Source organism: Zea mays, chromosome 6, assembly GCF_902167145.1.
Source record: "Zea mays cultivar B73 chromosome 6, Zm-B73-REFERENCE-NAM-5.0, whole genome shotgun sequence".
In the NCBI taxonomy this organism is placed as follows: domain Eukaryota; kingdom Viridiplantae; phylum Streptophyta; class Magnoliopsida; order Poales; family Poaceae; genus Zea; species Zea mays.
The window spans coordinates 166,786,823-166,810,974 of NC_050101.1; the positions used below are offsets into that span (position 1 = coordinate 166,786,823).

The 24,152-nt window shown below is 44.5% G+C and overlaps 1 protein-coding gene across 1 annotated transcript; it reads left to right on the plus strand.

The window, feature by feature from the left end:
- Positions 1-18,132: 18,132 nt before the first annotated feature.
- Positions 18,133-20,049, plus strand: LOC103630525 (leucine-rich repeat protein 1). Its single transcript, XM_008651583.3, has 6 exons — positions 18,133-18,468; positions 18,964-19,035; positions 19,155-19,298; positions 19,385-19,456; positions 19,581-19,652; positions 19,749-20,049. Exons 1-6 carry the CDS (start codon positions 18,236-18,238, stop codon positions 19,801-19,803), a joined length of 648 nt encoding a protein of 215 aa, XP_008649805.1. The 5' UTR covers positions 18,133-18,235; the 3' UTR covers positions 19,804-20,049.
- The last annotated feature ends 4,103 nt before the right edge of the window (positions 20,050-24,152 follow it).

Consider the following 24,152-nt stretch of genomic DNA (forward strand, 5'->3'; position numbering starts at 1 on the left):
TTAAAGAGCATAAATGATGATTTGAATGCTAAGTTAGAAATAGCTAATAAATCAACATCTTGTGTAGAACATGTTGTAGTTTGCAATAGGTGTAAAGATTTTAATGTTGATGCTTGTAGTGAACACCTAGTTTCAATTTCTAAACTGAATGATGAAGTGGCTAGTCTTAATGCCCAACTTAAGACTAGCAAGAGTGAATTTGACAAACTAAAATTTGCAAGGGATGCCTACACGATTGGTAGACACCCCTCAATTAAGGATGGACTTGGCTTCAAAAGGGAAGCCAAGAACTTGACATGTCATAAGGCTCCCATCCCTATCAAGGAGAAAGGGAAGGCCCCTATGGAAAATATTATTCAAAAGAACCATGCTTTCTTGTACAATGATAGGAAATATTCTAGGAATGTTCAATGCAATAATGTTGATTCATATGCTATGACTGCTTCTAGTTCCCATGTTGTGCATGGTAGAGATATGCCTAGGAAAAATATTCATCATGTGCCTAGAAAGAATATTGTTCATGTTCCTAGGAAAGTAATGAATGAACCTTCTATAATATATCATGCTTTAAATGCTTCCTTTGCTATTTGTAGAAAGGATAAGAAGATAGTTGCTAGAAAATTAGGGGCAAAATGCAAGGGAGATAAACCTTGCATTTGGGTCCCTAAGACTATTTGTACTAACCTTGTAGGACCCAACAAGAGTTGGGTACCTAAGACCCAAGCCTAAATCTACCTTGCAGGTTTATGCATCCGGGGGCTCAAGCTGGATTATCGACAGCGGATGCACAAACCACATGACGGGGGAAAAGAAGATGTTCTCTTCCTACGTCAAGAACAAGGATCCCCAAGATTCAATAATATTCGGTGATGGGAACCAAGGCAAGGTGAAAGGGTTAGGAAAAATTGCTATTTCTTCCGAGCACTCTATTTCTAATGTGTTTTTAGTTGAGTCGCTTGGATATAACTTGTTGTCTGTTAGTCAACTTTGCAATATGGGATATAACTGTTTATTCACAAATGTAGATGTGTCTGTCTTTAGAAGAAGTGATGGTTCATTAGCTTTTAAGGGTGTATTAGACGGAAAACTTTATTTAGTTGATTTTGCAAGAGAGGAGGCCGGTCTAGATGCATGCTTAATTGCTAAGACTAGCATGGGCTGGCTGTGGCATCGCCGCTTAGCACATGTGGGGATGAAGAACCTTCACAAGCTTCTAAAGGGAGAACACGTGATAGGTCTAACTAATGTTACTTTCGAAAAAAATAGACCTTGTGCAGCTTGTCAAGTAGGTAAACAAGTGGGAGGAGCGCATCACAGCAAGAATATGATGACCACATCAAGACCTCTGGAGCTGCTACATATGGACCTCTTCGGACCCGTCGCCTATCTAAGCATAGGAGGAAGTAAGTATGGTCTAGTTATTGTTGATGACTTTTCCCGCTTCACTTGGGTATTCTTTTTGCAGGATAAATCTGAAACCCAAGGGACCCTCAAGCGCTTCCTAAGGAGAGCTCAAAACAAGTTCGAGCTCAAAGTGAAGAAGATAAGGAGCGACAATGGGTCCGAGTTCAAGAATCTTCAAGTGGAGGAATACCTTGAGGAGGAAGGGATCAAGCACGAGTTCTCCGCTCCCTACACACCACAACAAAATGGTGTGGTAGAGAGGAAGAACAGGACGCTCATAGACATGGCGAGGACGATGCTTGGAGAGTTCAAGACCCCCGAGCGCTTTTGGTCGGAAGCCGTGAACACGGCTTGCCACACCATCAACCGGGTCTACCTTCATCGCCTCCTCAAGAAGACTTCGTATGAGCTTCTAACCGGTAACAAACCCAATGTATCTTACTTTCGTGTATTTGGGAGCAAGTGTTATATTCTAGTGAAGAAGGGTAGAAATCTAAGTTTGCTCCCAAAGCTGTAGAAGGGTTTTTGTTAGGTTATGACTCAAATACAAAGGCGTATAGGGTCTTCAACAAATCATCGGGTTTGGTTGAAGTCTCTAGCGACGTTGTATTTGATGAGACTAATGGCTCTCCAAGAGAGCAAGTTTGTGATCTTGATGATGTAGATGAAGAAAACGTTCCAACGGCCGCAATGCGCACCATGGCGATTGGAGATGTGAGGCCAATGGAACAAAAGGAGCAAGATCAACCTTCTTCCTCAACAATGGTGCATCCCCCATCTCAAGACGGTGAACAGGTTCATCAAGAGGAGGCGTGTGATCAAGGGGGAGCACAAGATGATCATGTAATGGAGGAAGAAGCGCAGCCGACACCTCCAACCCAAGTTCGAGCGATGATTCAAAGGGATCATCCCGTCGACCAGATTTTGGGTGACATCGGCAAGGGAGTAACTACTCGGTCTTGATTAGTTAATTTTTGTGAGCATTACTCTTTTTTCTCTTCTATTGAGCCTTTCAGGGTAGAGGAGGCCTTGCTAGATCCAGACTGGGTGTTGGCCATGCAGGAGGAGCTCAACAATTTCAAAAGAAATGAAGTTTGGACACTGGTGCCTCGTCCCAAGCAAAATGTTGTGGGAACTAAGTGGGTGTTCCGCAACAAACAAGACGAGCATGGAGTGGTGACAAGGAACAAGGCACGACTTGTGGCAAAAGGTTATGCCCAGGTCGCAGGTTTGGACTTTGAGGAGACTTTTGCTCCTGTGGCTAGGCTAGAGTCCATTCGTATTTTGCTAGCATATGCTGCTCACCATTCCTTCAGGTTGTTCCAAATGGATGTGCAGAGCGCTTTCCTCAACGGGCCAATCAAGGAGGAGGTGTACGTAGAGCAACCCCCTGGCTTCGAGGACGAACGGTACCCCGACCACGTGTGTAAGCTCTCTAAGGCGCTCTATGGACTTAAGCAAGCCCCAAGAGCATGGTATGAATGCCTTAGAGACTTTTTAATTGCTAATGCTTTCAAGGTTGGGAAAGCCGATCCAACTCTTTTCACTAAGACCTGCGATGGTGATCTGTTTGTGTGCCAAATTTATGTCGATGACATAATATTTGGCTCCACTAACCAAAAGTCTTGTGAAGAGTTTAGCAGGGCGATGACGCAGAAATTCGAAATGTCGATGACGGGCGAGTTGAACTACTTCCTTGGGTTCCAAGTGAAGCAACTCAAGGATGGCACCTTCATCTCCCAAACGAAGTACACGCAAGACCTGCTAAAGCGGTTTGGGATGAAGGACGCCAAGCCCGCAAAGACTCCGATGGGAACCGACGGACACACCGACCTCAACAAAGGAGGTAAGTCCGTTGATCAAAAGGCATACCGGTCAATGATAGGGTCTTTACTTTATTTATGTGCTAGTAGACCGGATATTATGCTTAGTGTATGCATGTGTGCTAGATTTCAATCTGATCCAAGGGAATGTCACTTAGTGGCTGTGAAGCGAATTCTTAGATATTTAGTCGCTACGCCTTGCTTCGGGATCTGGTATCCAAAGGGGTCTACCTTTGACTTAATTGGATATTCAGACTCTGACTATGCTGGATGTAAGGTCGATAGGAAGAGTACATCGGGGACGTGCCAATTCTTAGGAAGGTCCCTGGTGTCATGGAGTTCTAAGAAACAAACCTCCGTTGCCCTATCCACCGCTGAGGCCGAGTATGTTGCCGCAGGACAGTGTTGCGCGCAACTACTTTGGATGAGGCAAACCCTCAGGGACTTTGGCTACAATCTGAGCAAAGTCCCACTCCTATGTGATAATGAGAGTGCTATCCGCATGGCGGATAATCCTGTTGAACACAACCTCACAAAGCACATTGACATCCGGCATCACTTTTTGAGAGACCACCAGCAAAAGGGAGATATCGAAGTGTTTCATGTTAGCTCCGAGAACCAGCTAGCCGATATCTTTACCAAGCCTTTAGATGAGCAGACCTTTTGCAAGTTGCGTAGTGAGCTAAATGTCTTAGATTCGCGGAACTTGGATTGAGTTATAGCATACATGTGTTTTATGTCTTGATCATGTTCCTTAAGCATTTTTGTTGTTTACTTATGGTGCTCAAGTTGTACAAGCACTCCCCGGACCTTACAAGTCCATTTGCAAGTGATGCACAAATTTAGGGGGAGATGTGCTACAACTTGACCCTTTGAGACTAACTGTGTGCTTGAGTTTGCTTAATCTAGTCTCAAAGGAGATTTGAAAGGGAAAAGGTGGACTTGGACCATGCAAGACTTCCACTGCACTCCGATGAAAGAGTAACTTATTCCAAGTTCATCTTTGTACTCTTATTGCCATTTTTACTCTCAATTGAAGATTTTGGTGAGGCAATGGGGTTTAGGGGCCAAAATTGATTCCGTTTTGGTGCTTGATGCCAAAGGGGGAGAAAATAAGGCCAAAGCAAGAAATGGATCAGCTACCACTTGAGAATTTTTGAAAACGTAGAGTTAGAGTTTTTGTTTTGTCAAAATACTCTGGTTTGCCTCTTATTGTCAAAAGTTGGTCTCTTGTGGGGAGAAGGTTTAATTATGGGAAAAAGGGGGAGTTTTTTAACTCTTTGATCAATTTCTCTTGAAATATCTCTATTTATGTTTCAACAAGTGTGTTTGACTTAGAGATAGGAAATTGAGGTTGATTTGCAAAAATAAACTAAGTGGTGGCAAAGAATGGTCCATATATGTCAAATTTGAATCAAAATAATTTTGAGTTCTTATTTGAATTGATTTTGCACTTGTTCTACTTGATTTATGTTGTGTTGGCATAAATCACCAAAAAGGGGGAGATTGAAAGGGAAATGTGCCCTTGGGCCCTTTCTAAGTATTTTGGTGATTTAGTGTCAAACACAAGTGTCTAAGTGTTAAAAGGTGGACAAAGTACAGATCAAGTATAAATGTATGTTTCTCAGACTTAGTACATTGTTTTAGAGACTAATGTATTGTGTCTAAGTGCTGGAAACAGGAAAAATCAAGTTGAAATCAAAGAGGGCTTTGTTCAGCCAAAGCCAGCTCTGTCTGGGTGCACCGGACTGTCCGGTGGTGCGCCGGGCTGGCTCAGGCGAACTTGCTGCTCTCGGGAAATGATTAACGGCGTACGGCTATAATTCACCGGACTGTCCGGTGGTGCACCGGACTGTCCGGTGAGCCAACAGACGGCCGGGCCAACGGTCGGCCGAGGAATCCGCGCGCGACGTGTGGCAAGAGCCAATGGTCGAATGGGGCACCGGACTGTCCGGTGCGCCAACGGCTCCCAGGCGCCAACGGTCGGCTTCGCCAAAGAAGGAAAGAAATCTGCACCGGACAGTGTCCGGTGGTGCACCGGACTGTCCGGTGCGCCAGGCGACAGAAGGCAAGAATTGCCTTCCTGGAATGCACTCAACGGCTCCTAGCTGCCTTGGGGCTATAAAAGGGACTCCTAGGCGCATGGAGGAACACACCAAGCATTCCTTGAGCATTGTTGATCACTCACACTTCATTCTTGCGCACTTGTTCGACATTCTTAGTGATTTGAGCTCCGTTCTAGTGTGAAACTCGTGATAGTCTCTGGAGCTCAAGTCTGGGTCTTGTGTGTGCGTATTTGCTGTGATCTTTGTGTCTTGTGTGAGTTGCTCATCCCTCCCTTACTCTGTGCTTCTTTGTGAACATCTTTGTAAGGGCGAGAGACTCCAAGTTGTGGAGATTCCTCGCAAGCGGGATAAAGTAAAGCAAAGCAAAACACCGTGGTATTCAAGTAGGTCTTTGGACCACTTGAGAGGGGTTGATTGCAACCCTCATCCGTTGGGACGCCACAACGTGGAGTAGGCAAGTGTTGAACTTGGCCGAACCACAGGATAAACCACTGTGTCTATCTGTGTCGATCTTCTTGTGGTTATTGTGTTTTGCTAAAGACTCCTCTCTAGCCACTTGGCATTATTTGTGCTAACTCCTAATCAAGTTTTGTGAGTTAAATATCAAGTTTTTTACAGGATCACCTATTCACCCCCCCCCCTCTAGGTGCTCTCAGTAACCCCTACTACGAGCACACCCCCCTGGTGCGGGATAACACGAGTCGCGTTTCTCCCTTGTGTTCCATCTCGCGCCAACCCATCTAGGCTGGGACACACATCGACAAATTTACTCGTCCCTGGACCCCCCGGGGTCGAAATGCCGACAACTATATTTCTAACGCTAACCCCGGCTTGTAGTTGTGCTTAAACTTTATAAATTTCAGATTTGCTTATTCACCCCCTCTAGGCGACTTTCATAACCCAGAATACAAATGTAGACAGTGCGATACAATTTTCTGGTTCAATGAACGCAATAAATCCATGATGGGGCACAACAATTAGGAATTTGTATATTCAAAATGCTGTAAAAATGGGAAAATCATAGCACCAAATTATAAAGAACTCCCACCTTTTTGAAGCCATTATTACATCGATAGATGGATACAAGATGCATATATTTTCTGCAATAGATAAGATAATATAATAGTATGTTTGCATTTACTTTCATGGGTGCAGGGGTGAAAATGGTTGGAAACGATCGGTAAACACTTTCATCATTCTAGTTTTTATATTTTTCCTAGGAAACAAAATTTAAAACGATAAGTCCAGAAACGGAAACGACAATGGGTAATTCAAAAACATTAGAAACAAAAGTTTGGTACGGAAAACACACCGGTTACGTTCGGAATCTAAAAGACACCGGTAAAATCGTAACATGTACCTACAATTGACTTAAAAATTTTACACAAGTCATATGATGAGGACATCACTTCTATATATACAATGAATGGACCGATAACACGATCTCGTGCACGACAGCTAAATCTCCAGGTACGTTCTACCCTAGTCAATTGTGTTTCAGAGCTTACGCTTGGGGCCATGGATGTTTTGATGATTAGGTACCTTGGAGAGGACCAACAAGGACTTGGGAAAGACCAAGGTGTTGAGGAGGAGGAGGAGCAAGGGCGTCCACAACAGGAAGGAGATCAAGTTCGAGTCGGCTGCGACTCTATCTCGGGTTCCAGGACCAGTTTGCACTAAAATGGACTCCCAAGATGCATCCGGACTCCGATTGCGACGGACTGGATATGGTTGGAAAGATAACGATATTATCTAACCAACCCAACTGGTTCCACCCTAAAATTCATCCGGAGTCAACGGGAATCGTCGAAACAAGTCAGCGTTCAGATTCTGTTTTGGTGCTGCGACACCGTCTGTTGGGCCATTGGGCCGTGTATCGCGTCAGAGCCCATTAGGGGCGAGTCCAGGGCTACGCACGCCCTAATACTCTATTTATTCAGCAGCCGCCGCCACATTTAGGTTTGGGGTTTTGCTTAGATCAATTCTGTCATCGAACAGTGTCGCCGTCATCGGCTTGTGAGACCCCCCCTCCCGTAATCAATACAAGTTTGGTTGCGTTTCTTTCCTGTTCTTGCTTGTGTTCTTGATTGCGCTTGCAGGGATAAGCCTTCGTGGCGAGGTCATTCGTGTGTCACGGGTGATAACCAACGGAGCCGTGGTGTAGTGATTGCGAGGAACCGTTCGCTCGGAGCCTTGGATCATCAACGTCGAGATCTCCACTCAATCAAATTATCGTATCTCACGGAAGATCGGGCCGCGTCTACTATCAATTGGTATCAGATTTCCAGGTTGCCCGTGAGGTATAATTCTACCTTTAGATTAGTTTTGTTTCGTCCCATAGTCCACAAAAAGCCAAAAAAAATTATGATCAGTTTATTCCGACCTAAAACCATCGCCTTAGCCTTTGCACAATTCAGTTTTAGAGTCCGCAGTTCTGAGTTCGTGTTCTAGTTGAGTTTGGTTGTTGGATTAGATTTGTTTTGGTTCAGTTTGATTGTATCCATCCGCTTCCATCCTATAAAACCGACCCTATCCACAAAACAGATCCTATCTCTACAATCGATCCTATTTACAAAATAGATTCTATCTCTACAATCGATCCTATTCACAAAATAGATTCTATCTCTACAACCGACAATATCCACAAAACATATCCTATCTCTAAAACCGACCATATCCATAAAACAGATCCTATATCTAAACCAACCATATCCAGAAAACAAATCCTATCTCTAAAACTGAACCTGTGCTCCATAGCCGTCGTTTCGGTTCCTGCCGAGTTGTGCCTTTGAAAACCATAACTTGAGGTACCTTCCATAAAACAGGCATAACTTTTCGCTCGGTGCTCCGTTTGAGCTCAAATTTTTACAGCAGATTCTTGACTCCATTCTGGGGTGATCCAAACTCGCCTACGGCCTGTTTGGTTCGGTCAAAAAATTCAAAAAAAATCGGGAAGATAATTAAAAAAATTGTTTAAGTGTTTTCACGAATTTCAGAGATCCTTTGTGAATTTCTCTAGGCCACAATACAACTCTGTTTCAAGTGAAATTTTGTGTGCTTCCATCCTTTGTGTTTTTGGATCAGTGGTAAAAAATTCAGAATATTTCGAGCTCTTTTGATGGTACTCCTTTTGAAACGCGCCTTTGATTTCTACTAGTGCTAAAAAATCTGCCATATTTACAGAACTGCCATTCCCACTAGATACTTGTACCTCCTTTCTTGTGCTTTGGTCCAACTGTGCTAAATCTCCAGGTACGTTCTACCCTAGTCAATTGTGTTTCAAAGCTTACGCTTGGGGCCATGGATGTTTTGATGATTAGGTACCTTGGAGAGGACCAGCAAGGATTTGGAAAAGGCCAAGGTGTTGAGGAGGAGCAGCAAGGGCGTCCACAACAGGAAGGAGATCAAGTCCGAGTCGGCTGCGACTCTATCTCGGGTTCCAGGACCAGTTTGCACTAAAATGGACTCCCAAGATGCATCCGGACTCCGATTGCGACGGACTGGATATGGTTGGAAAGATAACGATATTATCTAACCAACCCAACTGGTTCCACCCTAAAATTCATCCGGAGTCAACGGGAATCGTCGAAACAAGTCAGCGTTCAGATTTTGTTTTGGTGCTGCGACACCGTCTGTTGGGCCGTTGGGCCGTGTATCGCATCAGAGCCCATTAGGGGCGAGTCTAGGGCTACGCACGCCCTAATACTCTATTTATTCAGCAGTCGCCGCCACATTTAGGTTTGGGGTTTTGCTTAGATCAATTCTGTCATCGAACAGTGTCGCCGTCATCGGCTTGTGAGACCCCCCTCCCGTAATCAATACAAGTTTGGTTGCGTTTCTTTCCTGTTCTTGCTTGTGTTCTTGATTGCGATTGCAGGGATAAGCCTTCGTGGCGAGGTCATTCGTGTGTCGCGGGTGATAACCAACGGGGCCGTGGTGTAGTGATTGCGAGGAACCGTTCGCTCGGAGCCTTGGATCATCAACGTCGAGATCTCCACTCAATCAAATTATCGTATCTCACGGAAGATCAGGCCGCTTCTACTATCATCATACGTACACATAAAATTTCTAATAATATATAAATATTCATAAACTCATTAACGATTAAAGCATATCTCACAAAGCATTAAACTAATATCTCACAAATATATGTGTCGGCGTTTCGAGACCGGGGGGTCCCTGGGCCGACGAGTGAATGTCGCCGCGTGTCCCAGCCCAGATGGGTCGAGCGCGAGGGCGAGCGCGAAGGGGGAGAGCGAGGCGGCCGGAGTCCGGCGTGAGAGAGGTGGGAATCCCGCGGCCTTCGTGTTCGTCCCGCGCCCAGGTCGGGTGCGCTTGCAGTAGGGGGTTACAAGCGTCCACGCGGGAGAGGGAGCGAGCGGCTCCAGGCGAGCGCCTGTCTCGTCCTCGTCCCCGCGCGGCCAACCCTCTCTAAGAGGGCCCTGGTCCTTCCTTTTATAGGCGTAAGGAGAAGATCCAGGTGTACAATGGGGGTGTAGCAGAGTGCTATGTGTCTAGCGGAGGAGAGCTAGCGCCCTAAGTACATGCCGTTGTGGCAGCCGGATAGATTTTGGCACCCAGCTGGTGTGATGTCGTGGCCGTCGGAGGAGCGATGGAGCCTGGCGGAGGGACAGCTGTCGGAGCGGTTGAGTCCTTGATGACGTCCTCTTGCTTCCGTAAGGGGGCTGAGAGTCGCCGTCATCACAGAGTACGCGGGGCGCCATCATTGCCTATCTGGCGGAGCTAGCCAGATGGGACGCCGGTCTTGTTCCCTGCGGCCCGAGTTAGCTCGGGGTAGGGTGATGATGGCGCCTCCTGTTGACGTGGCTGGCCTGCGCCCTAGGTTGGGCGATGTGGAAGCTCCTCCGAAGGCCGAGGTCGAGTCTGTCTTCCGTGGCCGAGGTCGAGTCCGAGCCCCTGGGTCGGGCGAGGCGGAGGCCGTCGGCTGAGGCCAGGGCGGAGTCCGAGCCCTGGGGTCGGGCGAAGCGGAGTTCGTCGTCTTCTGGGGCTGAGCCCGAGTTCGAGCCCTGGGTCGGGCGAAGCGGAGTTCGTCGTCTTCTGGGGCTGAGCCCGAGTCCGAGCCCTGGGTCGGGCGGAGCGGAGTTCGCCGTCTTCCGGGACTTAGACCGTGTCCGAGCCCTGGGTCGGGCGGAGCGGAGTTCGTCGTCTTCTGGGGCTGAGCCCGAGTCCGAGCCCTGGGTCGGGCGGAGCGGAGTTCGCCGTCTTCCGGGACTTAGCCCGAGTCCGAGCCCTGGGTCGGGCGGAGCGGAGTTCGCCGTCTTCCAGGGCTGAGCCCGAGTCCGAGCCCTGGGTCGGGCGGAGAGGAGTTCGCCGTCTTCCGGGACTTAGCCCGAGTCCGAGCCCTAGGTCGGGCGGAGCGGAGTTCGCCGTCTTCCGGGGCTGAGCCCGAGTCCGAGCCCTGGGTCGGGCGAAGCGGAGTTCGTCGTCTTCTGGGGCTGAGCCCGAGTCCGAGCCCTGGGTCGGGCGGAGCGGAGTTCGCCGTCTTCCGGGACATAGCCCGAGTCCGAGCCCTGGGTCGGGCGGAGTTCGTCGTCTTCTGGGGCTGAGCCCGAGTCCGAGCCCTAGGTCGGGCGGAGCGGAGTTCGCCGTCTTCCGGGACTTAGCCTGAGTCCGAGCCCTGGGTCGGGCGGAGCGGAGTTCGCCGTCTTCCGGGGCTGAGCCCGAGTCCGAGCCCTAGGTCGGGCGGAGCGGAGTTCGCCGTCTTCCGGGACTTAGCCCGAGTCCGAGCCGTGGGTCGGGCGGAGCGGAGTTCGCCGTCTTTCGGGGCTGAGCCCGAGTCCGAGCCCTGGGTCGGGCGAAGCGGAGCTTCCTATGGTGCCTTCGGCAGGGCCTGACTGCCTGTCAGTCTCACTCTGTCAAGTGGCACTGCAGTCGGAGTGGCGCAGGCGGCGCTGTCCTTCTGTCAGGCCGGTCAGTGGAGCGGCGAAGTGACGGCGGTCACTTCGGCTCTGCCGGGGGGCGCGCGTCAGGATAAAGGTGTCAGGCCACCTTTGCATTTAAGGCTCCTGTGATTTGGTCGGTCGGTGCGGCGATTTAGTCAGGGTTGCTTCTTGGCGAAGGCAGGGCCTCGGGCGAGCCGGTAATATGTTCGCCGTTGGAGGGGGGCCTCGGGCGAGACGGAAATCCTCCGGGGTCGGCTGCCCTTGTCCGAGGCTAGGCTCGGGCGAGGCATGATCGAGTCGCTCGAATGGACTGATCCCTGACTTAGTCGCACCCATCAGGCCTTTGCAGCTTTATGCTGATGGGGGTTACCAGCTGAGAATTAGGAGCCTTGAGGGTACCCCTAATTATGGTCCCCGACAATATGTGACAAGCATTGTGCACATATACATATAGTTAGAAAGGCCCTTTTGTGACCCTCGTGCAAATTAAGAATATATGTATTAAGAGTAATAGTTGGAAAGAAACTATAAATAAGATCCATAAAAGTTTTAACAACTCTAAAATCAAGATCTACCTAATGATATATATATACATACATATATATATATCATTAGGTAGATCTTGATTTTAGAAAAAAATAATAAAACTAGATTTATATTTTTCTATCAGTTAAGACGAATTTATTTTTAATTTACAAATATTAGTTCAAGTTTAATATTTTTATGAAAAAATACCAAATTCGTTACCGATGACGGTAAAATACCAAATTCGTTACCGACGACGGTAAAATACAAATGTTTCCATCAATTAAGACATAAACAATTTTTGTTTCGTTTCTATTTTTGCTCCAAACCTAAGTTTCCAATATCGTGATAAAATTGCAGTATGGCCAAAATCACAGTTTTGCATAAAGTTTTTGAAGGTGTTACAAAAAACAAATTGTAAAAAATACCATAGTATTACAAATACCACATTATTCTCTAAAAACAGATAAAGTGCGAACGCAAGGTTGACTTATCCCTTCTGGTTTGGGTTGATGATGAGTGATTGTCAACAGGTAGCACTCTAGGGTAGTTAGTGGACTGACTAGAGTGTGAGATTATGTTTGTGCAACCATGTCGGTCGTCTTGTGGTGTATAGGTGTGGAGCACAGAGACGGTGGTTGACGGCTGAGGTGAAGGTCATGCAGGCTCGTGGTGATGAACCAGGAGCGGTGGAGGGAGAGTGTTGGGTCTTGACTGATCGACCAAAATAGCTGGGTGACCAGCCATGGTGGCTGACACATGGGACACGCACTCGCGCGAGGATGTGGTGGAGTGGACCGTGTTACCGACGTGGTCAAGTACTGGCAGCACACGTGTCTGGTCGTGGAGGACGTGTATGAGGTGCAGTGCTCGCGGTGAGTTTGGTGGTTTGGGCCTCAAAACCACCCAGTGCTATGGATGGCGGGTTTTGCTGAGTTTGGGCCTCAAAACTCATCGCCAGCAGTTCCGAAGGGAACCGGTGACGGCACGTGGCGTGATCGCGGACGGTGCGTCAAGGCGAAGCAACTCCGTGTGAAGGACGTGGCCGTCAGATCAAAATTCCAGGAGTTGGTCCATTTCGCCCCGGTGGAGTGGATAGGCTCTATGTAAATAAGGGTAGTTTAGTAAGTGATAATAACCCTCTATAAATAGAGGGGGGACTGGTTAGTCTAGTATCACTGGGCGCCATTTGTTTTGGCTTAGGGCTTTAGCACTCGTATTTCCCATCTCTATACGTCTCTAATTTTAGCCAAGGATTCACGGTGATTTTGTACTTCGACTGTGTTTGTGTTCTTCAAGTTTAATCTGAGGAAGAGTCGTCGGAACGGCCTATAGGTTTCTGTCACTTCTCGATCTCAGTTTTGAATACTTGCTGAAAAATTCTGAAGTTTGTGTTCTTGGTTTCTCCCTTCCATTTCACTTGTGGATTTGTGAAGAAACTTTGAATTCTTGTGACATGGGTATTTGTTGGAGTTTGATTTTGGTGTAGATAGACTGTTTGGATCATTGCATACGCCCTCACGGAGCAGTTCTTTGTCGTGATCTGAGTTGATTCTCGTTTGAGTTCGTTTTGAGAAAACCCCATCAAAACCCTATCTTTCTCGGGATTTTCGATATGCGACTTGATCTCTTGTTTGTTCGGGTTCATACTTCACCAGATAACTTCTTACACCCCGCACAAAATGTCTGTCGAATTTGAGATCATTATGGGCATTTTTGCTTTCCCAGCACACACCGCCCATGTGTGCGGCACTGCCGGACCTAAGGTCGGCACTGCCGCTCTAACTTTATGGTGATTTTGACTATGATAATTTCCAGGAAGTTTGGCTTATAGGTCTTATGGTTTTTGGTGCATACAAACGACACTTGTTTGTGTTGCGCTCTGATCTGCTGCTCTGAGTCCCTAGAGGGTCTTCCGGGTTGATCTTTGGGATTAAAGTCATATACTCACAGGACGAGAATTTTTAGTGGCTCCCATTCATCCCCCTCTGGTCTCCTCACTGGTCCTACATAAAGTGCTCCACTCCCAAACACCCTCTTAAACTGTCTCCAACAACTATCTTATCCCATCCATTATCTCATTCGCTATTTCAAAATGCACTCTGTAAAAAGTGTAACCTACAGTGTAAATTCCTTATTTTACACTATCTACTATGAACAACATTACTTCTTTATTTGTGGCGGTTAGCCATGTTAGATCTATACACTCATATACACATCAATCTTGGCGGCGTACATTGGTTTAGCCGTTTAGGGGAAGGTTGTTGATTCAGTTGCGTTCTTGTGTTATTTATTATTTTTCTCTATTGATTGGCCTTCACTAAATTGGGTAATTACCGTGGAATTTTATAAATTATATTTAAGGGAAACTATCATTATTCTTCGAATTAACTGTACAAATTGAGTTCTACGATGTAGCAAGAAAATAGGATGTAAGGTTGTCTCCAGCAATGACCTGTATAAGGTCTGGTACTCTAAATTTAGCGTTTTTGAGCGTACGCAAGCCCTCCAACAAGAGCCTGTAACACATCCGGTAAAATAGCGGAACCTTGCAGTAACCGGCAAATGTGAAGAATCCATGTACATCCCCTATCCACACTTTTTGTCTCTCTCTACCGCTGTGGCGCGAAGGAAGACAAACAAGTCACGACACGGGAGTCAACAGAGAAGCATCGTACGAAGAGAAAAAAATGCTATTGTGCTACTACGTGAACAAGATGTCAAGTGCAGCTCTACAATATATTTTAAATTTCAAAATAAATTCCTAAATTTTATTATGTTAGTCACGCTTTATATCGGAAAATAGTATTTGTAAATTAATTAAATATACTATGTTCCGCATGATTGTTTTCTGTTTACGTGTAATGCAAACAAAACAAATAAAAACTAAATGAATGGAGAAAAAGAAGTATGTTATCACTGTAGCTTTAGAGGATCGAATTTAGGGTATGTTGCTGGAGATTGAGAAAATATAGAGAACAGAATCTTTTAGAGTGTACTGTAAAGGACAGAGAATATTCTTTTAGGGGATGAAATTTAGGGGACGTTGTTGGAGACAGCCTAAGTGGAGAAATTCAGAGGGAATCTTTGTGGATTGCCTTAGACAATGTGTCAATGGTGTGCCATGCTTTCTAGTTATATGCTAAATAATATCACGACAAATCACGTTGGCGGGGTATATACGACAATCAACGACCATCGAGCGCATCTGTAACGACGTCGTCAATTGACAAAAAAGTGCACCAGATCAACTTGATTTATGTATATCCAATAATCAATTTATAATATTTATTGCTATTTTTACGCTACAATCACCTCAAATCACTTTTTGTTGCGTTTTACAACACTTCTTTATATGTTTTAGAGCAATCCCGTACAAAGCGAGATACCCAACAACTATCCAAATCATGTGCATATTTTACGCCCGGAATAGTGGATCCCTTGCCCGATATAACGTCTGCAGTAATTTACGCTAAGTTAATTATACACAATTTACGTTTCTTGTATATCAGTTTTACTCCAAAACAGACCAAACGCGGTTGGTGCCCTGCTCGTGGACCGTGCCCCTGGGGCACTATCGACTCGCCCGACCAGGGTCAATGCTTTCCCGTGCTTCCATTACCTTGTCCCTATATATGTGTGTTTAATTAGCAAATATTTAGTGTTTTTAGATATGATTTGCAAGCAAAAAGTGAGCAATGCAACCTTACCACGTCCAACAATTCATATATTGGAATGTACTAATTGCCATGCATCGCATCTTAGCTAAAATGTTGATGTCGCCTATGGTCATCGTTGAAAAAAATGCGGATCAAGGACAGATTTAGGGCATGTTTGGTTCGTTGCCTAACTTGCCACACTTTGCGTAACTTTTTTGCCTAAGGTTAGTTCTTCAATTCAGATGACTAACCTTAGGCAAAGTGTGGCACAGTTAGTCACAAACTAAACAGGCCCTTAGCACCGGGTTAGGGCTAGTTTTGGAGGAAGGGAGGCTTTAACACAGGGATGGAAAACTCTTCAAACATAACTAAATGTTTTATTCAAATGTCACTCCCAGAGATTATTCACCTTGGAAAATGAGGGTCCTAAGAGACTTTGGGTTTCCAAAATAGCCTTAGAGCATTTCCATTAGTTATGTAAATTTAGCATCTTAAATTATAGATTTAGATAATTGCTAAAACACTTTAAGAGTAAAAAAATGTTTATACTGCAACAATTCTCTATTTGTTGGTTCAGCGGTTCTCTATTTGTTGGTTGTTAATTTTTAAAGTTGACTACATCAACAGAAAATAAGTGAGTTTTATTTTTATTTTTAATTGAGCTAGCAGTAGAAATTAGTATCAACAACATTCTATGATGTTTTGGAAGATCGAAACTATCGATGGAAGACTAGACGGTTGTGGCGATAGGCACACACCGTGCACGGAGGTCCTCGTGGCGACGAAGTGAAGGCAACACAGGATGTGTTCTAATGGCGCCTCGACACAAGAGGTTGTTGACGGTGGCAGCGTAAAGGCGTCTAGAAGGTGGGGATAGATTTATGGTCAATATGGTGGTGGTACAGCGTGAAACGATGGCTGGAGTATGCTTTTCGCGATGGACTTAGCACCAACGTTGATTTAGAGTCCCAACGAGGTTGGTAAATGTAGGGATGAAATGGAATTTTGTAGTGACTTTATAAATTTAAGGACCTATTTTTACATAACTATTGGATAATTGTTTTTTCTTGAAAACACCTTAAATTCATATTTAAATAGTTGTTTACATAACTATTGAAGATGCTCTTAGGGCGGGTTGAGCTCGAGCGCCACTAGCGCTACTCTAAGCATAGAGCATTTTAAGTCTGGCTATAAATTGGTACTCATTAGGCTGACTCCAACAGAGTACTTATCCAAGCTCCTAAACATAGACTAGCATATACCTCGTGCTAACGCTACGATCTTGTACAGGGGTCAACAGCAACAGTGGCACGAGTGAGGGAGAGGCGGTGGGGTTAGGGGGGAGGGGAGGGACGATGGATGATTCAAATAATATTCTCCATTGAATTTGAGTGAGTAAGAGAGAGGGTAATCTAGCGATCTGAACCATCGGTTTTGACGGTGTGTTAAGACTATGCAATTTGTTTAGTGGAGGTTATGAGTGTGGGGTGATTTGGTTGGTGGGTTTTACAAAAAGTTTAAACTGGTAGATCATATAGTGGTGTAGATATCTAAATAATATTATACCATCTTCACCGGGTAACATATATTCGGTACCCATTTTAGATGTGATATACGAGAGTAACTATATATGGATGACTGTCTTATCAAATGTGTATTTGGATATCGGTTGGGCACAATAATATTTAGGTCTGTTCTTTTGACTGGCTGTGTAACCTAAACATGTATTTGAATTTGTATTATTATTGCAGATTCTTGATGGAGTAAGCTTTGAAGCTTAAAAAAGGGGCTAGAGATAGAGACTATTACCAGGAGCTTACTCATCTTCATCCACATATTCAAACTCTATTATGTAAACAATGAAATGTACAATGCAAAACAACATTGTTTTAAATAATCATATGAGTGAACTGTTGAACGCGGTCTAAGGAGAAAATAATCTCCTAACTTAATTTTCTATCGAATCGCATGCACACAAAAAGTATTTACGTTTATTTACTTGTCTTTTCCAACCGCTTGGTTTGGCAGCACAATTTAGATCGTGTCCAACAATACACGTATGGTTATCCAAAACACCATTTTACATTGTAGACTACACTATTTGAAGGATACAATTTGAATATAGGGATAAGAATTTGTAAGTTGCTGAAGATAGTCTAATCGAACTAGCTCGCCCAAATAAGCAAGAGAAATCTTTGCTCTCATAATTAATGAGGCAAATTATATGAGATTTTAGCTTTTTAGGTACATGATTTACCTAATTATTTTTTATAGTGGCCAGTAACTACTCTATCCGTTCTAATTTATAATTTATTTGGCTTTTTATACCAATTTTAGTTGACTCGTCTTATTAAAAGATTTAGAAAAAATAAAAATTCAAAACTATACTTAAAGTATATTATATGCTAAAAGATATCACATTAAAAAACTTATTAATTATTATAATCATTTTTAATAAAACGAGCATGTTAAAGATGGTATAAAAAAGTTAAAAAAAATTATAAATTGGAACATAGAGAGTATTAGTTGGCTAAATCCTAATATGTCCGATCTTGCTGGGGGGTCTTTGTGAACCTACCGGCTAAATATAGTAGTAATCAATTTCAATTTAAAGCACACAGCTAGTAATATGATATGAAGTTATTGTTTTCTTTGTGCTTATCTGTGGGTAAATACATCATTTACGTTAGTGTGCCAACTGCCACCTGCTGGCTTCAAGCCTTCCTGTCAATTTTAAAAACCGCCTAACAAAGGCCACCAATAAGCACACAACACAAACATCACCACAGCCGGCATTTGCTACAACACTCGTTGCTCGTCTCCCTCCTCATCCTCAGATCACATTGCCAGACGCCATGGAGGTCACAGGCACGAGGAGAGCCTTGCCGATCACCGCATTCGCCCTCATGGCGATGGCTCTGGCGTCCCTGGAGCCGGTGCTGGCAGGCAGGGACGGCGACGCGCTGACGGCGCTACGCAAGGGCCTGGAGGACCCCGACGGCGCGCTCACGGACTGGGACCCGAACCTGGTGGACCCGTGCACGTGGTTTCACGTCGTGTGTGACGGCGATAACCGCGTCATCCGCCTGTGAGTGATCTGTGCTACGACGCACTAGCCGCTTCTTTCTTGCCTGCATGTCTTTTTGATTGCCCCCGCCCTCTTTGATTTCGATCTTGGATCGCCTATTTTCTTCGTGTAGACAGTTGTGTTGTGCGTCAATCGCACATCGACGTGAGATGTACTACTCCAACAGACGAAAATCTTCCACAGTAGATTTTGAGCATAGATTTATAACATTACCATATAACGGTTATAAAATCAACGCTATCTTTAAAAAAACACTTTCTACATAAATCAGTTGGTGCTATTTTTTGCAACCGCATACGTATACATTTTGAATTTACTGATATTCAAAATTTACAGAGTAGTTAGGGTGATTGTATTTGTTTGAGTTCTTAATTTGAAGAAAACATCATAGTTAGAATTGCATTCCTTTTTGCGCTATATAAAAGCATTTTGCGAAAACTACTACTACTACTCGATTTGTTTGCTCTAACCTCTAAACTGCATCTTTGTCGACAGGGATCTTGGGAGACTGAACCTGTCGGGTCCTCTGGCACCCGAGCTGGGACAACTGGATCAGCTGCAATACATGTTTGCTCTTCTGATCCTTCTGCTGTGCTTTGGGCCTGAAATTTTTTCTTGCCCACTGTACTGTACATGTCAATGAACGAGGTATCAGTATCACTGACCCCTGAAATTCTGAATAATAGGGAAATTTTCGGGAACAGCATCAGTGGATCAATCCCATCAGAGTTCGGTAGCTTGGTGAACCTGATCAGCCTGGACCTGTCCAGCAACAGCATCTCAGGAGCTATACCCGCAGCGCTCGGGAACGCCAAGTCCCTGAAGTTCCTGTGAGTCCCCGGGAATACGATGGTTAGTTTCGTTAGTTGCCATTGGTTGCGTTCTTGCGTGAATGTTTCTTCAACTCTGTCGGCAGGCGTTTGGATCACAATCGCCTGACGGGGCCGATCCCAAGGGAGCTTGCTGGGCTGCCCAATCTTGGAATTGTGTGAGTACTATCTACGCGAGCTGCGCAGCTGTATTTTGCTCTCTACGGCGACTGTATCAGTTGCAGCCAACCCAGTTCAACCATGCCTTAACATTCTTCTTCTTCTTCTTTTGTGCTTCTGCAGAGATTTCTCCAACAACGACCTTTGTGGCGCGATCCCGACAGACGGAGCATTCCAGAACATTCCCCGTAGCAGGTAGTCCGAGCTTCCTCCATGAGTTCATGATGTTCAGAGACTGCATCAACGCTCAGCTCTGCTAATCGTTATTATTGTCTCCTGTGTCTTGCGCAGCTTCGACAACAACCCGCGGCTGCATGAGGGAGGCGAGTTTGAACCCAACTGCTAGATGGCTGTCTGTAACTCTGTATGAATAATGATCGAACAATCACGTAGAGCGGTGTTCTGATCCATCCATGCAGACTTTCTCAGGGCAAAACCATGCTCCTTACCCAATGGCCCTTTAGATGGGCCTATATTGTACTTGATGATTTGGTATACTTGACGTCTATCTCTATTGGCCATTTGGCCTATTGCTACTCCAAGTATGCTATTTCTATAAGTTAATGCCAGCTGCTGTGATTGGAAGACTAAACTGTACTAAACGGTTAGCATGGGAGCTTCAGAGCTTTTATTAAGCATGAAACACCGAGAGAAGGGACGTATAAGCTCCATTACTGATAGAAAAACCACCCTCCAACAGTCATGCACACCTAGAGAGGGCATATGAGGTCATGATCTCCGATTCTCCGCGTGGAATCCATCCATTAGATGATAGGGATGGAAAGTTTCTTTCCACGGGGGTAAACGGGGATAGTAGATTATTCCCCATCCCCGTTCCTGGTGAGATTCACATTAATTTTACATGTGAGAATGTTTTTTTATGATAGTTAATTATAAAAATAAATAATTATCTTGTCAAAAGATTACTCAATGCACAAATGTGTTCACTTTAATGTACATATGATGACTTCTTACATCTGACAATGTATATAAGTTATAATGGTGTGCATCAATAAAAAAAAAGTATGTCCGCGGGGATGAAGATCCCCGACAGAGATTTATCTCCGTGGAGAACGGAAATGAGGAAGAAATGTCCTCCCGTAAGCATTCGTGGGAATCCGTGTAGGGAAATTTTATCGTCGCGGGGATGGGATGAGGAGCTATTCCTCAACAGAAAATTTCATGTTGACATCCCTATGCACACTCACAGCAAGCTTCATAGAGTTTTTACACGGGGCAGGTTATAAAACATGTTAAAGCATCCGGATTTGTACCAAGATCCTACACATGCTAATTTGGTCATAGGACCAAACGACAACTTAGGGGATGCCTAGTTGGAGATGAAGTTTGCACTTATCAAGATGGTGCAAACCAATCTCATTCCATAAAAAAGTCTTTAAGATGTGAGTGCACACCTTTAACACTTCATTGAGGCGTGTGACAACTTCATGATCACAGGAGTCACTTCTAACACCATTCGACTTCGCCTTTTCCCATTCCCATTGTAGGGCTTGTTCGGTTAAAGGGATTGAGAGAAATTGGAGGAGATTAAATTCGTTTCTAGTCAAAATTGAATAGACAAAGATTTAATTCCCCTCGACCCTTGTGCAACCAAACAAAGACTACAAGGGAAAGCAAACCAATGGTTCTATGTCAATAGTAAAGTTGTTACCACCTAAGATAGCTACGTTTTCCTCAAGTTATTCTTGGTGGGCAAGACCAATTCCCTTCAAAGAAATATTTATGGCTTCCAATAACAAGCGGATGGGACAATTCTCGAAGCATCAGAATATATCTAGGAGTATATTCGAGCTTGTCTTCATCATGGGATTTAAATTAAAAGTGTCTCCTTATTTGGGAGAAGCTAAGTGATAAGATCTATATGGTTAGACAAGATGAATAGCCTACAAAAATTATTCTACAACCTCACGTATATCACTGGAGCAAGATTGATTAGTACGAAAAGTGGCATATAAGTGTATACTTACTCCAACTCTAGTTTAAGTCACATGGGACAAAAGATGAGACAAAATATATTCCTAATGCTCCGTTTGGATGTCGATATTGGAGGACATGGAATTGAAATGGTTCAATACCAAATCAGACATAGTATTAAAATGAGATGTAATTCCAATTATATTATTTGGATGCCATTGAATTGGATCTTAGAATTGAGCAGTATAATTCCACGCAATTCGAAAGAGTGACACTCTATATTGGGAGAGAGAATTTCCAGTTATAGTCAAATTCTACTAGAGAATTGGGTCTTTGACTCAAAATCTCAATTCCATATGCAACCAAACAACATAATTCAGGAAAGTTGATTCCAATTCCCAATTTCGTACTCCAATTCTCTTGTGACTAACCTACATCCAAACGGGGTATAAGGTTTGATTGCTTGTCACTAACCTACGCCCTTACTGTTGCGACTTCAAGTTAGATGATTCAAATGCTAATTTACATCACACATCAATCCCACAATAAGAACACCATAAAAAGCACTCTATAGAGACACTGCAACACACCATGATTCCACTATAGTTGCTCTTTGCAAACCTCCCATAGGGAATGACCATAGGAGCCGCTCACAGTGACGATCGGTAGGGCTAGACATTTGTTCTTTAATAGCCAGTTCGTTTTTTCGTTATAAAAACATCAATTTTATAGACACCAAAAATCGATCGATTTACTAGAAAATAAAAAACAACGAGTTTGGCTTTGGATTTTTACTTTTTCCAACCTAACACCAAACTTATAATCAAGAAGGTTACATGACAACACATACAACAAGTTTACATGATAAATTACACATAATCTTAATAAGTAAACAAGTATAACCATAAGGATTTAGATATACATTATACATCACATACAAATAAGTGAATAATAAGTTCATTGTGTCACACATTCATAACAGATAAAGTTTGGTATTTTGGTTCGGTATAAGGCGAAGACCGATTATGATACAGAACTTTCGCCATGCTGTCCAGACGGCATGCTTGGTCTCAGTCTAGCACTTCCGTACCGTCCTCGAGATGACCAATAGTATGATGTGATAGTACACGACCTTTGTAGATCGGGCGACTTCCTAACCTCGAAAGCACTTAAAATCGGCGACATCATGATGCACATCGACAAAGCAGGACTAAAGTGATAGAAGGAAAATCAACAAAAGATACACCCTCAGATCTATTATCTCTCTCTTTTCTTATGGGATATGGACTTATTTGTTTGTAGAGATCTCATACGCCTACAACATGCAAATATAAAACTAGGCCTCTTAGTTTTAAGGGACCAAATGCATTCGCCTTGTTTGACCCCTCGGGGCTAGGCTTGCACATCACCGCTAAACAAAAAGTGATTGAACATCAAAGGTGTCATGGTTTCGGAAACCAGTGGATAATAAGATTTGTGTTCAGCAGGGATGCTAGCGCGGGCTCACTCTGAATGGTGAGTCGCTAGGACTCGAGCGATAGATTTGAGACGGGGGATTATACTGGTTCAGATCTGCGTCCTAGTCTAGTGTAGTACTGATCGTAGTATTGTTTTGAAGCATGTTACAACTGGTGTGCTTTGATGTGCTTGTATGTCCCTTGAAGGTGGACTTCTCCCTTTTATATCTCAAGAGAAAAGCCTTACAGTGGGGGGGGTGGGCCTTCCTTGCTGAAGAGAAAGAGAGTAAGAGAGAGAGAGAGACTTGTCCGCATGGGTCAACGAACTAGGGCCCCTTTACTATGCGAGGTTGTACTCCGACTATAGGTGTACACTCGGGCCGCCCGGCCCGGCCCGGCCCAAGCCCGAAAAGGGCCGTATTGTTTGAATTTCGGGTCGTGCCGGGCCGGCCCATGGGCCTAGACCTCGGCCCATAATTGCTTAAACGTGTCGGGCTCATTTCGGGCGGCCCGAAATTATAAAAGCCCGAAATTCAATTTTAGGCCCGAAATTCAGCTTTTGGCCCAAAATTCACATTAGAGCCCTAAATTCAAAAAAAATAATAAAACAAATAAAAGATAAGGCAAATAAATTTGAACAAAATCAAACTTAGTATATGTATTAAAGTTACCACAACTATGCAATGACTACCTCGTTTATAAATTATTTTGTTAGAAGGAAAAAGAGTATAATCAACTCTATACAAAGTTTGTAAGTTCAGTTTATTGTCTAATGTTCATAACAAAAGCAAAATTACATCACACACTCTAATTCAAAGCTACAAAAAACATCTAACTAGCATTATCTCTAGCTTTGTGTTATTTATCAAGTATATGAAAGTGTGGAATGAAGTGTGGTTTTAATAAATATATGGGCCTTTTCGTGCCTCTATATGGGCCATTTCGTGCCTGCCTTAAACGGGTCGTGCTCGTGCCCGCCCATGGGCCGTGACCTCGTCCCAAACTCGGCCCGATATAACGGGTCGTGCCGGCCCGACACTAAATTATTTCGGGTCGTGCCTGGGCCGTGCTTTTTTTCCGTGCTTCGGGCCGGCCCACCAGGCCCAGCCCAAATGTACACTGTCGGGGACCATAATTAGGGGTACCCTCAAGGCTCCTAATTCTCAGCTGGTAACCCCCATCAGCATAAAGCTGCAAAGGCCTGATGGGTACGACTAAGTCAGGGATCGGTCCGTTCGAGGGACTCGATCACGCCTCGCCCGAGCCCAGCCTCGGGCAAGGGCAGCCGACCCCGGAGGATTTC